Source organism: Acromyrmex echinatior, chromosome 4 (assembly GCF_024713525.1).
Source record: "Acromyrmex echinatior isolate Ae372 chromosome 4, ASM2471352v2, whole genome shotgun sequence".
NCBI lineage: Eukaryota > Metazoa > Arthropoda > Insecta > Hymenoptera > Formicidae > Acromyrmex > Acromyrmex echinatior.
Genome location: NC_141855.1, coordinates 7,502,460 through 7,521,312, shown reverse-complemented (window position 1 = coordinate 7,521,312; position 18,853 = coordinate 7,502,460). Strand labels below are relative to the sequence as shown.

At 32.4% G+C, this 18,853-nt stretch overlaps 1 protein-coding gene across 4 annotated transcripts in view; it reads left to right on the top strand.

Moving 5' to 3' along the window:
* Positions 1-18,853, top strand: part of cv-c (RhoGTPase activating protein) — a 243,896-nt gene that overhangs the window by 105,865 nt on the left and 119,178 nt on the right. For 2 of the 4 annotated variants that reach the window (XM_087405032.1, XM_087405031.1), the window contains exon 9: positions 549-746. The exons of the other annotated variants lie outside the window; for them this stretch is intronic. In XM_087405032.1, the coding sequence (XP_087261158.1) occupies positions 549-746 (198 nt within the window). The remainder of the gene's footprint in view (positions 1-548; positions 747-18,853) is intronic. 4 annotated transcript variants of the gene reach the window in all.

Genomic DNA, 18,853 nt, shown 5'->3' with positions numbered 1-18,853 from the left:
CACTAATAAATAGGCATTTACTAAAATGAATTTTCACTTTTAGAAAAAATCTATCGAATCTACATTTGACGGGTCCAAGTCACCCAAGCCAAACTTTTATTTCATCACAATTAGTGTCAAGACAGTAACGAAACAATTGCATCACAATCGACAGAGAAAGGTTCCAAGTTTTTTATCCTCTCACTTCAACTCTGCAACATTAACCGTAAAATAGCGGCAGACTAAAATTTTCATCCGGGATCAAATGAGCAACTCATATAGTTGAGGATTAAGATATAAAATATGATATTTTGATACTATTTACTTCAGTAAATCAAGATATTAAATGAAATAAAATTATATACCTAAATATTAAAGTATTTTGATTGAAAGAGAATATTTTTTACACAAAGAAGAAATATTAAACGGGATTTCAATAATAACATGGTACCTCTTGCGAGAAGAAAAAACATGTCACACAGTTTTAATCGAGATGAATTGTTCGTTGAGTTGCGATTTAACGCTACATATGCGTGAAACGGAAACGGGATTTAGTTTTTAAATGCTAGGCATGTCGAGTGAGGATTGCCGATCCAGCTGTACAACGAGTTCCGGTAACATCGATCAGACGAGAAATACCAGCGGTAGAAGAATGTCACACTTTAAGGAGTACAAGTTCTTCCGCAGTTTCAGCGCGAAAGTCGAGAACTGGCCGATGCGCAAGGCGGAAACGCTATGGCGACGAATGCGTGAGCGGAAAATCGCAGGTAAGAGTTTCGTTGTTAGTAAAAGGCACTTCCTAAAGTTAAAACATTTTGAAGATACAGATTATTATGGAAATAAAAGAACAAATTTATTTGGATGTAAAATAAGGATAATAGTAATATAACCGGTAAGGATAATAGTTTCATCATTTCCAATTATTATATAATTTGCAATTTTATATTTCCCCGTACTAGAATACTTCTTATGATATTAGCAAATTATTGTATGTATTCTTATATTATATTTCTTGGGAGCAATATATATGTTCTCAAATAATTCTTTTTAATTCTGTATATGTATAAACTATTTGTCGATGTATAATTTATCCTGATGTAAGGAACAAGCAATTCTGTTGCAGTCTGGTCGAACGTGATAATTTTCAAGTAATCTAATTATCAGTTGTAATAGATAAACGTGTATCACTTTAAAGTGACATAAAGCAGTCTCAATAAAATTCATATTCATCAGATAATAATGATATAATTCTGGGTATTAGTTGCCGAATCGGTTTCATTTTAATCATTTATTTATTTGCGATATCACACATTTGTATAAATTCGTTTCTATTTTCAGAGTTTCGGTTCGCTGGATATTTTCTAGAGGCAAAAATGTCACATGAACATTTCATTTCCGCTTCCAATATTCACGTTATTTACAATCAATGATATGTATTTTTAACTAAATTTACCGCTGAGGTTTTCATGCAATAAACGTGAAATGTATATTATTTATTGAATTGTCCGCAAGTTGACGTATCGATTAGCCGTTATCTCTTCATGATAATTTTGCATTCGTCAAAAACATTTTGCACGCGGTCTCAGATGCCACCTGCTTCAAAGCAGTTGAGTATCGTTCCGGCAAGTCATAAAGACAGCTCATGTTTTCTTTTCGATTTCCGAGAACGATCTTGTGAAAATTTCGTTTACCGCTGAAACAACAGCTGGTGAAAAGCAACATCTCGGAGTGACCGGCTGGAACATGCTCGTACGCGAAGAGATGTCTTTACGCGTCGTAAAACTAACGTTAAACGGCATGACGCATGTCACGAAAGGCATCACAAGATATATGATATATAAGCGGACTTATATAGTAAATAGAACTCTCTCTCTCTCTCTCTCTCTCTCTCTCTCTCTCTCTCTCTCTCTCTCTCTTTCTGTCTCTCTCAATATATTATAGGCTTAATCTTTCCCTGTTTTTTTATAAAAAATTTTGAGATTAAAAAACGATTTAACTCTATATTATCTATTTTTACATCTTATTTATTACACGATTGCAATGATAGTAAAATTATAAATAATAATCATAATAATAAAGTTAATATCGAAGTATACAATTATTATAATATATGATAATAATTTCAAAATCATTTTTTGGCATATTAAATATACTTCTATTTAATATAATATATTAAATACATAAAAAATTCTAAGAAATTATTAATTTAATTATTATAAAATTATTTTCTCACACTGCTTTGAAAAAATGTAGTCTATATTTATAGTCACATTTCTGCTAAAGAATTTAGTTAAAATCGATCTTCAAACATGATTTAACAGATATATCTTGAAAATTAATTTAATATTCGTTACATTATATTTACAATCGCAATTTAATTAAAAAAGCTAGATAAAGATGGTGTCTTGAGTTCTATTTCTCGCGGTACAAATTCGTTGTAAGAATAATTAACTTGTGTGCATAATGAGTTAAAGAAAATAATAAGATTAAATCTCTATATATTTTCATTAAAAAATCAATTTTTAAAAAACTCAAATTGTCTTTAAAAGACAAAGAATTTGCGTTTATAATAATTTATTATTATAATAATTAAAGTTATATTCTGTGATTTTGGTACATCTGAGAAAAGAATGATTTTACATGAAAAAATAAATCAATAAACGACGTAAAATACCATTTTTTAAATACGTAATTTTATTGTCAGGAAAATCGATTTTGACTAGCACTTAATTATGTCTCGACTTAACAGATTTCACTATGTAGAACTACCTTTGGTCATGTTTATATTTGTATTGGGTAATCAACAATACATAATAAAACAAGATATTTACGCACGCATATTTAAATTTTATTATTTTATCAATTCGAAAATAAAATCTTGTATATGAAAATGTTATTTTATGTTTTTGACTTTTTTTCCATGTAAAATCATCATTCCTGGATGTATCCGGAACCTATATATTAATCTTATATATTAAATAACTTGTTTACTGAAAAAGCACTCTAATAGATAATTAATCTAGTTTTGTATTCTTTTCAAATAAGTTAATTTTATTTTAATTTTCTATAACTTATCCATTTTTATTTATTAACAATTTAATTTTGTATTATCTCAAATAAAGGATATTTGATTTAATATCCATTGTTTTAACTCATGTAATGATTTCATTGTTTTACATATAATAATATGAAAATCTACTAATTCATCGCATACATGACATCGCGGAATCAGTTCTGCACATGTTCTATATAGTTCTATACAATATTTTAACATCAGGGAGTAAACCTTTTGTTTATTTACACTTAACTTAATACCCTCTCTTTGTTGACTTTTAATCCAAATGTGGAAATTGAACTATATAAATATCTCTCAAAATATCAAACTTTATTTTAAATTTCATCTAATATGTTTCCTAATATAAGATCTATGTAATGATTAAAAACATACGGACTAAGAAAAAAACATACTGGAAATTAATCGGTTTTTCGAAACATTCTTAACTTATTGTGAAATAACTTGGCCTTTTTCTGTGAGAATAATTGGGTCAGTTTAAGTCGAACATTTCGGCGTAGCGGTCGATTGGGATTGCGCAACATACCAGATTTAATTATTCTTTGACAATGTTCAATGCTTCACTGATTTCCGCGATAGAAGGTGTATTTCAACAAAAGCATCGATTGCCTCTCGTTTAATTGGAAACTATCGACTGACCGCGTATGGCATGTTCTCATATCAATCAAATTAGTAAATGAGGAAAGGATCGCATATTTCATGACAGTTTCATGATCATTTATTGCTTTAAAATTTCGAACGATATGTGTAATCGATGAGAGGATGATTACTAGGGCTTATTATTCTAGTTAAACAAATGACGTATTAAATACTTCTTTATTGACTTATTCGATCGCCAATGAGATTTCGTTGCGGCGAACAGTGAAAGGCAAAGTATTTTATGCGCAATTATCGCGCACGATAAATCGTGGATTTCAATCGACCCAGAAAGTATCTCGCGGGGTTGCGATAATTACAGGTTGTCGCGATGAAATATGTGCCCCTATAAAACAATAGGACTCTTTCGTAATACAAACATAACGCTGTGCGATTTGAATTGAGAAGACCACCAAAGCTACGGAATATAATTTTTTTATCTTTATTAAAACATTATTTCTTGGAATTTAGTAAAAAGTAAGATGACAGTGTATAAACTGACATTTATAAATAATGAGCAAAACAATCGCAATAAATACCTTAAAAATATAAATATACAGCAAAACAATTTATTTAAATATCTCGGAAAAGTACTGATTTTTAACAAACGCAATATTATAGCATATATTGAATAATAGTTTATTTAAATATTGCATTAGTTAATACTGTTGTTGCATAAAAAAATATTGTTATTAAAATATTGCAAATAGCAAAAAAATATTGAAAACTTTATGCAAAATTTTTGCATCTGTAGCCTTGCTGTTATTGAGTGGGTTGGTAGATAAATATTCTAGTGAAAACGTAATATTTTTTTATTACTGACGTAGAGTAAAACAAAATATTAATTTTTATATAATCCAGTTTATATTTTTTTACTCACTTCTAAACACGTGACGATTTTAAATAATTCGAAATACGTATTAATGGATTTGCAAGAAATTAATGAATACATATTATTTAAATATGTATTGATTATACTTTTATGTACATATTCTTTAGAATTTTTGTTTTAACATTTACTTTTAAATTGTTGTATTTTATTAACTTTATATGTGTGTTCTTGTTATTCTAATGTGTCATATGTTATGTAAATCCATAAATATATAAATATTTATCATGGATTTACATAACATATAACGATTTTATTCTCAACTAAAGTTTGATGTTCTAAAGTCCGAAACAGTTTTTGTAATCTTCTTTCGACGTTCTAAAATATCCTACAAGAACGAAAGATAGAATCTTTGTTTGCTAAGAACACATCGAGCTAATTGAAATCATCTTTCGATGAAATCCTTTTTAATTGCCATAATGGTCAGTTCTTGGAAAATCAAAGGATATATATATATATATATATATATATATATATATATGTATATATATCCTTTGATCTCAAATTAGGAGCACAATTTTTTGACTTTGCGATTTGCTGACTTTTTATATTTCTTTAACTTAAAAAAAATAGAATTTGAATTAAATTTTTTACATAACATTATTTTAAAACTTATTAAATTCCCTTCAAAATGACTTATTATTTTTTTTAATTTTGTCCATAGGCTTCTAACATTTATCTAAAATTATTCGGTATCTTATAATAGGGATCTTTCCTCTTTATATATATATCAGAGTTGGTAAAAAATCATGTTTTTTACAATACTGTTTAAAACATGTTGGAAACATTAAAAACATGTTTAAAACGAAACACAATGTTTTATTCTTTAAAAAAACATTAGTCTTTGTCAACCCTTATATATATATATATATATATATATATATATATATATATATATATCTGGAGACATGATAGAAAGAGAGAGAAAGAGAGAATGTGTCTCGGCTATATTTTTACACGCGAAATACTGCAGAAACGCACAAGAGCTAAAAAATTTTTTTTCATACTAATCTCCCTAGCCTTCATTTGCTTAGTTCAAAAGAACTTTTATCCCCCATTATGAATAAGGTACAATTTGTTGCTAAAATAGCCTCAAGGAAGGTTTCTCTTTAATTTCATTTGCCATTTTTAGTAAAAAAGAAGATAGTAATCGTTGGAATTAAGCAAAACAGGTTTCCAAATTAATTCTTGCAAACGCTTTTATTTTTTTCTTTCTTTTTCGTTTCATGTACAACATCCCGGATCTCAATATTAGTATTTATAGGAATATGCATGTAACGTTTTTGTTTAATATGCCACTTTTTTAATTGTTTCTCGGTTCATCGAATTTATGCGAAATTTGCACGATAATTTCCGATACGAGCGATCTGCTTTACGCAAAAGTTATTAATGTTTCACGAAATAGTGCTTTGGCTCTATTTTTGATGCAGACTGCATTCGCTTTCCTACTTGTAAACAACGTTGGCGTAATTATTTAGTTTCAATATAACTGCGATCATTATTGTAATAATTATTTTGTTAGAGCACTATATGATGTTTCAATTAGATTCAATTTATTTCTCGATATCACATTATACAACTCTATTTATTACGCTTGCATGACATTTTCCTATGTCTGTATATTTTTATTCTGATTGAAAGTACGAACATTTAGACGAGTATTAAGATTAATATAAATGCTGCAATGAAACAAACGTTTCATTGCGCGAGTAACCTTTTATTTGAAGCGACCTTTTATTGTTGAACATTGACCGCGATTTATATATCGTTTATCAAAACGGAAAAAAAAATGCAAATATTAGTGAATATTATAGAATTTAATAAATAGTTTACTATTATTTTTACTAATACGTATACAACTAAAGAAATTCTTAAGAAAGCTAAATTAAATAAAACTGAAATTTGATTGAAGTCAATAATATTTAATTAAATTAATAATAAAAGTAATTAAATATTACAACGAATTTAGCACATGCATAGTTTGTTTTTTCATGATGAAGTTGTAACGAGCAGTCATTCAACCCGACCGACGTAGACCAACAGTCTCGCCCGACTACGTAATTCGCGGATTTGGCATAAAACGCATACGGTTGGTGTAATGTGCGCGTCAAAATTTATTTGTGGAAACTCGTAGGTCTTATAATAGATCACAATATAAACGCTGCACGGTGATCGCTTGGTCCCGCGAAGTCTGCTTGTTTATCTTACGGAAAACGTGCCTCTGGTCACCGCTAAGTAGCCCTTGATTATAAGCTGCCGCCCTCACCCTCTATGTAAAATTTATTTTTGACGGTTGCCTTGTGAGTAGATGAGAAACATCATAACGCTGTCGGTGGTACTAATAATGGACTTGTTTGGGATCATTACTTGTAATTTTGGATCGATCGTTCTTAAGAACTGATTATGGAAACTACAATTATATATTCCTACAATACTTAATATAAAAGTTAGACAGTTTAATTTATTTAATAAGGCTATTAAATAAATTAAACTGTCTAACTTTTCGAGGAAATTAAAAGAAATTTATGTATTCTCTCGCAATATATAGTTTCAAATATTATTAAATAATGAATGTATTAATATGGAATACTAATTTTGTAATAATTAGTTTATAATTTTTTATTGAAAAATACCTTACTAATTATTGTAGTTAATTTATAAAAAAAGATCTTAAATTCTGTTTAATATCGAAGAGTAATTTTAATATTATATTATGTTTTGACATTAATTGCTTGTACATAGACATGTAATTATTAAAAGTTTATTTAATTGAATATTTTGATATAATGTTATCTTATTCGACATTAAATCGTATAAAAGTTTTTTTCTTTTTTTTTATTTATTCTTTAAAAGAATACATAAATGCCGCGTTGAATATTTAATTATATGCACCACATGAAGCTTTCTCGATTTCACCATCAGTAATTATTGTGCAGCATCCCTTTAATTTCCTAAGCCGTAAAGTCAATAACAAAAGAACGGCCGCACGAGGTCAGATACGATCGAAATAAATTATAATTTAGAAAGTTCGAATGCGTATTCTTCATAATGAGAATGAGGTGCATTTTATATCTGCCTTGCAGAGATGCAGACTTTTCTAAAGGCCAAGACAATGGGCGAAACAGGATATTTTGATTGCGTTCGTGTGAGAATGCAGTTACATCGCGCAAAAAATCATTTTCAAAAATCAATACGATTTTATTTATTTTACTATTAAATGCAAACTTTAATCGAATTTTTTGTTAATATATCGTTTCGCATGGAATTCTGTTAAGGATCGTTTTTTGTTAAAAAAAAAAAGAGAGAGAAAATTGCGCGTGTGTACCTGAGATTTGATTATAGGAGAAACTCTTCAATTTTATCTAATTTGTTTATTAAAATCATAATAAAGTGATAATGAAATTCTCACAAATTTTAACATAAACAGTCAAAAATTTTATAATGAGATTTGATATTTTTTTTTATTAATCTCTAGCATTTAAGCACACAGCATCTGCACTATCTATCGTAATACTTGTTTCAATTTATTTGGCACAGCAATTAGCCGTACTTTATTTTCTTAGCATTATTACGCAATGAGGAAAACAGTGGCGCGATATAGAGACAATTAACAGACACATCATGTATTTCACGATGAATAATCCATGTATTCTGATGCGGAGAGAAAGTAAGATGAAAGATTAATTCTCGATCGAAGATAACGTTGTACTTAGTGGTGTCGTAATTTACTGGGGGGTGTTGCCGACATGTATTATTGCAAATTTATTCGTTACAGACGTGTTATCCAGTTACTTTTTAGTATGATATAAAAAGTATTTCGCTTTTAATACAATAACGTGAATTAATTTACTTACGCTGATATAGCATGACAGTAATACAATTATATTTTTCTTGGAATTTCAATTTACTTTTTATCATATTGCTAAAATTAAATGTAAATAAGATGTACCTTTATTATAAAAACTTTTCAGCGTATTAATTTTATGCCACTGTGACATTAATTATTCTTAGTATTTTTTATGTATTTTTAATATATCTTAACAATGGATACTTAGTATCCATCTGGATAATTAGTAGTCTCTCAACTGGAAATCTCAATTAGAAATATAATTGCTTTAATTAGATAGTCTATTCTTGTTTTTGTTCTCGTAACAATCAATGATATTCAAGTGATTCAGAAATAAATTGGAAAATTGATTTTCTGTAATATCCCTATAGAAATTGATTTATTTTAATAATGTGATTATTTAAAACCTTTTTTTATATTTTATAAAACTTTTTTCATTTATTTTATAAAATTTTATTTTATATTAAATAAATATAAAAATAGGTATATAAACATATCACGCGCTTATAAATGATACTTTTCCTTGAGCAAATTGACTCAAAGACGAATAACATAGGAAAAAGTGAGGATTACAGACAGAGAACCGGGATCTGAAGCTTACCTTTCGAGATGCCTATCTCGCGCCCTCGTAATTCTTGCGGACGGGATTATAATTCCCCTGAAAATCGCCCGACGCTCGCTTTCTACACCGTCATGTTGTGCGCGTGCATTCATGCAAATTGTCGGATTTATTATGGCGTGAGACGAGTATGCATATGAGAGTCCGAGTTTCGCGGGCGGATACACCCCGTTGATTGCGTCGCCATCCATGTGGATTTCCTCAATATTCGTCTTCTTTCTTCTTCTTTTTCTCTTCGCCTCCGTCGACTTTTGAATTTCACGCCATTGTCATGACGGTATCAACAAGCCACGTGTCTTTCAAGAATCATCACGGCATCGTGATCGAAGATATCGGGATAAGACGATACATATTGACTTATTAATATTCCGGCATAACATGGAGTAATGGCGAGATAATGCACGGTAATCTGCTCGAGAATAGATGCACCGAAGGCTTCGGTGAAGCTGAGCCTCTGTAAGACAATGGCAAGATAACAGCCATACTTCAAAGCGTAATTAAGTACTAAAGATACTTTCATTTTTTTGATTATGGTAACACATATATGGTGCGTTCGAGAAGACGCTACTTCTTATGATTCTATCTTCGTTGTTTATTAGACGTAAAAACAAAGATAAAATGACACAAATAATAGTCTCCCTGAACGCACCTGTAGTCCGTACTGGTAAATTTATAGTATCGAATTTAATCTAATTTAAGTCGCCGTTGCTCTTATAAAAAATCGTACGATATTAAAAGAATGAATTTGATAATATATAATGTCAAATTTATTTAATGTTTTAGTATAATAGGTATATTGAGTAGAAGCAGTGGTAATTTAAATTAGGTTAAATTTGACACTGTAGATTTAATAATGTACATAGACATTCAAAGAATATTCCGTGATTTTTTTCACAACGTATAGTTGTGTGTTTTCTACAAAATTGAAAATACATAAATTCCAACAAAATGTCTATGATGTCTATGATAAGATATTTATAACGGATCTTAATCAATGACAGTGATTGTAACACGGAAATGTCTCCGAATGATATAATTGATAATTATTTCGTCTTAAAGATTTTAAAGTGCATATTGAATAAGATTATTAGAGAATATTACTGCTTATAACGATGTTACAACGATTATCAGACTTATCATTACAAAATGTTCTAGCATCAGGTTTATCTCAAATCAGTTATCTTGATCGACTTTGCTTCCTGTAACGCGTAATATCTCACACTTTGATCTTTCTTATAACTCGCTATTACAACACATACTTAAAAAGTATCCGCGGTTTTTTCATTCAAAAATTGAACAAAAAACTGCGGATACTTTTTAAATGACATAATATCTCTTAAAAAATTAAAAAATTTATATTAAAAACAAAATACTTTTTGCAAAATATGCTTACTGCAGAACTATTGAAAATTGAAGTAAATATTGCTCCAGTCTGATTTGTTGTAGGCTGTTATTAGTTATTTTGTTACCCGTAATCAACGATAAATCGTTATCCTATGAGACTCATTTCTTTTTGCGAAAATATAAAACATATAGGGTAACTTAAGCACATGTTTTCTCCGTTAGAAATTCCGTTGAGAACAATTCCCGATATAAAGGGAATGTACACAATACGTAGGTATCCGTCTGTTCATTGAACCAAAGTTTGTTACGAGACCGAAAAAAAAGTATGCTACACGTCACTTGGGACGCAGTCAATTTTATTAGCTAACGGAAAGGAGTTCTGCTCCCAACTACAATAGCAATAAAAGCAGTAACAAACTTCAATAACTTTTGATTTTTTGCGAGTGCTTTGTTCGTTACAATACCGTTACATTGTTAGATATCAAAAGAGCAGTAATTCAAGTGAAATTTTTTGATTTAACATTTATTATTTTTAACTTCCAAGTTAAAATCTAAATCAATCCGTTTCTGTGGTTAGTTTCAAGATAAACAATGTCGATATTAACGTGTACATTTAGTAAATAATGAACTAAATTTGTGCGTGAGTCGAGTTTAAATTGTTTTAAGTTAAATTTAATCCCATTGTTTGATGCATATTACCTAGATACAATTTTTTATTAAAACTTGATATTTTATGAATAAAATATTAGGTGTTGGAATTAATTCGTAGCGTTTTACAAGTGATGGGAAGTACTTTCATTAATGTATTTTTTAATGCTCATGTGAAATAAATAACATTCTTTCATTAAAAAACGCTACGAATTAATTCCAACACCTAATAATAAAGTGAACAGCGATAGTTGAGAAAATCTTACGTAATCTTTCTACAAAACTTAGAATAATGACAGACTTATTGTTTTTATGATTTTTTTAACTTTTTATAGGAGAGTTTGCCAACTTAAGAGATAAATTTATGTAGAAATATTTTCAACGATTCTCAAGTAGATTTCTATATCTTATTAGATGTAAAAAAAAATAAGTCTCTGTGCAAGTCATATAAAATTTTAATTTTGCCAGTTATTCTATAGATTATGCCTCACGAGTAAATAAATTTTTTAATTGGAAAGACCCTTTGCGTCCTTTGCTGACAAATTATATTTTATGCTCTCGAGTTTCGATCCATCCACGTGTCACGCGAAATATAACGAATGGGACGTCCACGTGCGCGAATAAATCGCAATCGAAAAAGCTCTCGCACCCCTGGGAACAGGCAGCACAAATTGCCTCCTGGCATACTCGTTTCATCTGGTGCATGCGAATGCACCGCTGCACCGTATTAGATTGCCACCTACTGGTGTAACAACGAAGCGGCACACGCGTTGAATCCGCATTTACATCGGAGTCCGCCTTTCGTCTCACAAGAATGCACCGCTGAGTTGGCCGTTCCTCGATTTCCCGACTGGATTCTATTTTATCTTGTCACCTAGGTATTGATATATAAAGTATAGACGTATAAATAACGGCATAAGAGAGAGTAAAAGGAAACGCAGTTATACCGCTCCAATTAAAATACTTTCTATATTCTGTACCAAACATTTATGAATAAATTTGATATATCAAAAGGTTTATGAATAAATTTGATATTTAAACGCCGATCTCCGTTCTCATCCGCGATCGCTTTTTACCGCGTCGCGGATTACGCCGACTTCATAAATCATCGCACGGCAGGGCCGCACAACGAGCTAATTAAACGAGCATCTTTATTAATCGACCGGATCGCTGCGCTTCGCGGTCTCTCGCTTATTTCTATTTCCGCGTTATTTATAGCATTTCTATCTTTATAATTCCACAATTCTTGCCTAAGTCGTATTTACGTCGGCGGAACCCCCCGTCGGCTAGGCTCTGTGGCAAACAAATGAAAAAGAAGCGCCATGTAAACCGATTAATCGAGCAGGCCGAGGAAAGCCGTTTTGTCCACGCACAGCCTTGAAACGAGCCTTTACGATAAAGTCGCTGTGGGACGAACGAGCCTAATAAAATTCATCGAGTCTCGTGACGGTGCAACTTTACGCGGCCCGGTCGGTGCATCGCGTTGCACCGCGTGAATAACGTTAATTTGCGGCTTCTGCGCTGCACCTTCGACCGGTTTAGCAACTAAATCGCGGGATGTGCGAGCGCGTTATTTGCCACGAAAGTGTGCCGACGATCTCGCGTGTCTGTATAGATTTTGTCTGCCGAGAGACAACTTTTCGCGCTCCCTCACGATACGTCGACCGGCGAATTCTCTGCTCGGAATGTTTCGCGTTTAATAAACTGTTAAAGAAACGATGAAAGCTCTCTTCTCTCTTGTGAAAGTTGAATCATCGTGAAAATGAAACGAAGTACGTTCCAATATTTCTAAGCGATTTTTCCTCATTTTACTCGTAAAGTTCGTTCGAACGGAAATCGTTCTCGAAATCGGATTGGATACTTGAAAAATATTCTTACAGAGCAATAAACGTCTCTTTAGCCTTTATTTCTTTTCTGTAAATCATTCAGTTGAAATCTAATATTAACTTGATATTACAAAGTGATCTTAATATAACGATATTAGTCGCAATAACACAAACGATGATTTGTCTATATTTTTTTCTTCCTTATATATTAACTGACGTCAAAGTTTATTTTTTGTTTATTCTTTTTTCCACATTAACCTTTACAAGACGTACGCTGAAATATATCGTATTTTTAGACAAGGAATACAATGAAAAATAATGATTTATAACAAATCTTGATCAAGGAAAAGCTGTATGATTTTAAAAATAGACATCCGCCCTCTAAAAGTTAAAATTTTCATAAATATTATTTCAATAATTAAGCCTTTATGTCAATAAAAATATACATGAATTAATTACTTATGTTAGTGACAGAGACTTTAATCGAATCAATAGCATTTTTTTCTCAGTGTATCGATCTCATTTTCATTTTATATTAAGCCGTGTATACACTTAGCAAACGAATACCGAACAAAAGTTTGTATATTTGTTACATATAAGTCATACAAATTTAATTGCTATGTGCAACAATCCAATCTGATTGAATGCTAGTATTCGGTGCAATCAAGAAAAAGAATAAACTTATAAACACAAATACGAATGTTCGAACATTCACGTTCGGTGTTTGTTCGCTAGGTGTATACGCGGCTTTAACAAGTCGAGACCGCTCATTATTTCAGAGAATCGATTGAGCTGTATCATTTACTTTATCCGCTGTTACGTACATTCTTGTCCTCCTCTTTTTGTTTTCCTGCACGTTTTCTTGTGATCCTAACGGAGAATGACTGCACCTATGGTTGGTAATAAGGAAACGAACAGCTCAGCAACATCCAAGCCGACAAATTCGCGAAATTTACGAAACGTCGAAATAACGGCACGTAGATGAGCCGTGTAGAGTAATTTATATACACAGCGAGAAGAAGAATGCGAGCTAAGGCGGAATTAACAAGGGAAGGAAGCCGGCAGATGCACAGTGCGAAAATAGTTTAGCTTACTATTTATGCAAATGATACGCATCGAGGAAGAGGCCACGAACGGATAACAATAAGATGGATAATTAATTGGCATGTGCTGTACTACAAGGAAGCGAACAGTACAGAGTAAATAATTCCGGCACGACAGTTTTCTCGTCGTTGTTCTTCTCGAATATCGAAATGAGAAAAATTATGGATATTATACCTATAACTTTCTCTTAAAAAATGGAATCTCTTGGATGATTAAAATTCATATTCGCATACTTGGTTTGCAAAAAAATATAATATTATGCTCTAAGGAGTATAAATTACAGCAATGTAAGAACTTGGATCATTGTGTGTTTATAGATTTTATATAAATTTTATTAGATATGTGTTATGTATAAAAGACAATAAAACGTTTCAACTCACAATTTTGGGTTATCTTCAATAAGTCAGAGTGATCTTCTCAATTAACAATTTGGTTAGTAATGTCTGTGATATCTGCCTTATTTATACATATCTTATAAGACGCGTGATTCGAATCGAATCGAAAATGTTTGAATTTTTTAATGCTTGGTTGCTCTGTTTGGCGACCCGCAAGATTGAAATGATTACAAACTCGCATATTGGCGCGATGCAGATGTACCGGTTTATGAGACGCGTAAAAGCCACCGACGTGAGGCCCACCGATGGCGTCTCGCTCGTAAAACATCGCGTACCTTGGTTGCGTGTTGATATTTATCAAATTTTATTGACATACGCTCGTGTCCAACGGCGTTAATTACAAGGCACTTCGGTGTTGTTCATCAATGAGCATCGATAGCGCTAAGATTCACTCCTCATCACCATAAAAGACGCATTGATTGCATTCAGTAAAAAAAAGCAGCCTTGCAACTGTTGTAAAATTCTTTAATATGATTTATATATTTATATCCAGTAAGAGAGAGAAACTAAAGACCGATTATGTTGTATTAAAGAATTTGACAATTGCAAAACTGCTTTTTCTGCCAAACGCAGCCATTAGTTCTGTTATGAAAATGTATCTCATGGTGGAAAATTATTTAATATTTTCATTACATGAGTATATCATATTGTGAATGATTTATTATTTAACAATCCATCATGTTAATATTTAAAGAATATTTTAAATATCGTAGCTTATTTTTCGAACAAATGCATTTAGTTACACAGATTGAATCCATTGATTCAGACAAAAATACTGTACAGCTATGAGATTATCTTACAGAAAATAAATGTAATAAATCTCTGCATCATTGCAGATGGAAATCTTAACGAAAACAAAACAATACATCTTATACATTTATTTTTATAATTCGATACGTTACAACATACGCAACTCATCGCGCTAAATTTATTACACGAATAATACAAAGAAGAAATTGTCTTCGTGATACTACATCGCAAGCTCAAACGTCAGAGAGTAAATAAGTTTATATGTTAATTGATATGTTAAGATAAAAAATAAAGTGTTAATTTTAACATTTTTGCATGTCTCAGAAAGTCCACTATACATCTTTAAATTAAAATAGACATTTTATTTTTAACAGTATTCTTTTAATAAATACAATATATATACAATACACGAACACTGTTACGCAAATTGCGCCATCGCCACGTCGCGTCGGTGTACTGTCACTTTACTTGCTTTTGTAATGCATCGCGGAATGTAACACGAGCTGCTGCGGCTCGAGGTGGTTAACACGTATCTCAAGAATATCCCGCTAAACTATTCGCGGCTTATCATTGTTACCACTTCTGGCGGAAAGATATGCCAGCGATGTGGATCGGTTTCTCCATCACTGCCCGATTTTCGTGGCCTTTCCAGCCGTAACTCGGGCATTTTACAGGCGATTTGGCAAAGCGGCCATTTCTCCATAAAGTCCATTATCTCGATATTTCTCGTGGAATAACCTTTCCATGGATATCGCTCGGCTATGCCTAATATCGTCGTATTTCTTTATGTTTCAGGTAAGCGCAGGTCGATTATAAGAGGGATATAAAGAGGAGCCAGGGGTTAAGGCGGTGGCAAGTAAAACACTAAATCCGCCCCGTAAGTACGCGCCGCATTTTAAGACTCATCCAATCACCATAAAATAGTGTCCAAGGGCGCGAGTTGTTTGAGGGGGGGGGGATGTACAATTTGCATTTTCATGGCGCGACGTACCTCTACGGTTAGTCCACCTTCAAGGTGGACTGCATTTCGAGTCTCCCCGTGATGAAGATCACGAAAAATGTCAGTCGGTTGTGTGCAGGTGCAGCGCGAGCGAACGAGCGAATAGTGAAATGGGTGTCGTTCGCAAGACGCGCATTTATTTGACCGCATGTCCTTTATAGCGCGGAAATTAATTAGAAGCTCACTGCACGAGCAAATTCTGCGATCGGGATCGAGGAATTCGAATATGAAATCGCGGGAGTTATTTTTAGTCCCGCTATGAACGTGTCTCTTCTAATCTGCCATCAATCACGCGTCGGTTAATTAACATTTAAGTGCGCGCAAAAGTCGTCGCGCTCGATTTCAAGAGACGATTAAACCGCAACGATGATCGATTAATCCAATTAATAGGACAGTTGCGAAAATATATCGCGAACAGGATGGTATCATTAAAATTTTAATTGACCGAATTTATTCTTGTACTGTTATTGGAAGTGAAGCAACAAAAATCGGGTAATATTGACTCCGTCATAATTCATTTCTGGAATTCACTATTAAAGTATTGTGTAAGCATCGCGAATAAAATATACATATATACTGTTGTCGCGAAAAGTAAAGTTTTATTATTTCAGAACGAAAAAGATAAAATACCAACACAGGAAAAACAGTTTAAAAAATTTAGCTAGATACTAAAAATAATTTTATTTGTACCATCAGAATAATTATATAGGACGCTTAAACCGGTTACTGCTAGAGTGTTGGAACTTTTTACAGCATTGTCATCAACGCTTAAGCGTCGTATATAATTATTTTGATAATCCAACAAGATTATCTTCTGTATGTATTTAATTTTTTTAATACTTTAACAAAACCGTTGTTTCCATGTAATGCATAGTGATTAAGCAGATAAAATGATAGCAACGAGAACAAATGGATGATTTGATTAAAATAATTATAATATCAATTAATACAATTGTAATATTGTATACGTTACTGCACAGCCGTGTTTTACGTCACGTTCAATAATCACGTGCACGTGGGGTCGCCGAAGACTTAGTCGATCAATCCCGAGATACGATGATAGCGGCGCAAGAATGTACCGTGCGTACCTCGCGCGCCCGTTACGAGGAAGAAATTAATAATTGCACTTAATCCAACGTGATTAATGCTGCATCGCCAGCGTCTACTACTACGGGCTTCCGCGCGAAGTTGTGAGTTATACCGCACGTTTCAAATAACAGGCAAACCCAAATGATTCACGGTGATACCATCTTGGCGACGCAAACGGAAATAACTACGTAGAATAAATAACTACATATTTTCCCTCCTGGAAGGTTAACGTTTAATTCTTTTTCTTATCTGATTAAAATATAAAACATAAATATAAAACATAAACATAAACATAAAATATAAAACATAAATATAGAGTGTGTTAGAAAAAAGTAGATTTGTGGAAAATAGCACGATTGATGTATCTAATTTTACGTATCGCGGGAATAAAATCTAAAATTTTATGTACTGTTTGAAGATAAAATAGGTGTTTTATCGGATTGCGTGATCTCGTTAAGTTTTCGCTCCGATAACACCGGAGGTAATGATCGCAAGGAGCTAAATGCATTCATGTCGCCATACGCACAGTAAAGTGACCTTACGCAAGTAAAGTGTACAATAAAAAGTGTATTCTTACGTTATCTTACGAAGTTGCGTTCGCAAAATTGCGCGTCGGACTCGCAATCGTTCGGCCCCTTTGGCTGGTAAAGCGTCATTCTCTTTCAATTAAACAGCTTGGACGATCGACTAACGCCTGCCGCGAAGATGCAACCGTTCCGATAAAGCTTTTTATAGATCCGCTTCTCTCTGAACGCGAAATTGTCTGCAGGTATATGCGAGGATAACAAGGCCACGCACATTTATAGATTTTTTTATTATGACAGGCCTTCATTAATAAAACAGAAAAGATACCACTGTCCTCTCCTAATTGAAGTTACATCTAATCTAAAAAAATTGTGTTTCTGTTTGGTTATTTTACGCTGTCCGTTAGTTAGCTAAAGAAGTATAATTAACTAACAAGATACTATTTTTTACTTTTTTATGAAAAATAAATACTTGCGTAGCCTTAATTTTAGAGCAACTGCTTCAATTAATAGAATAGAATTAGTAAAAAAAATTCAAATATAATTTTTTTGTTCAATGAAGAAACATAATCTTTACGAAATATCTAGTTAAATATACATCAGTTGCAACTTAGAGGATACATGTTTAATTTGGAGAGTCTTGTTTATCTATACAGAATCGCGCAGAAATAGAAAACCTACTATTACAATGATCCATTAATCCTTAAAATTACGTCTCGGCAAGTACGAAAAAGCATCCTAATTGTGCAGTACGAGACGAGTTATAGCGCGTTGAAACCGGGCACGAACCCCGCCAATTGAGGCGGCTAGGCGCGAGAGTGCGTCGGGCACGAGATGAATAATTGTACTAGCATACTTAAGATTACAGATAAAGATATCTCTCAGAGCTTGCCGTCGGTGGTGCATTTCGTAGCAGCCGTACGGATCATCCTACGGAATTGATGGGCTGCTATCAACGCCGACTTTATGGCTGGAAATCGCGGCGTCTCGTGCGATGCTTACAAAGTACACGGGCGAAAGTATACAAGCCGTACAGACTGTTTCAAATCTGCGTTTTTCACGTCGTGCGAATCGAATAATATTTAATTAAATTAAAAGCAAAATTCATATCCAAGACGAATATTTGTTAG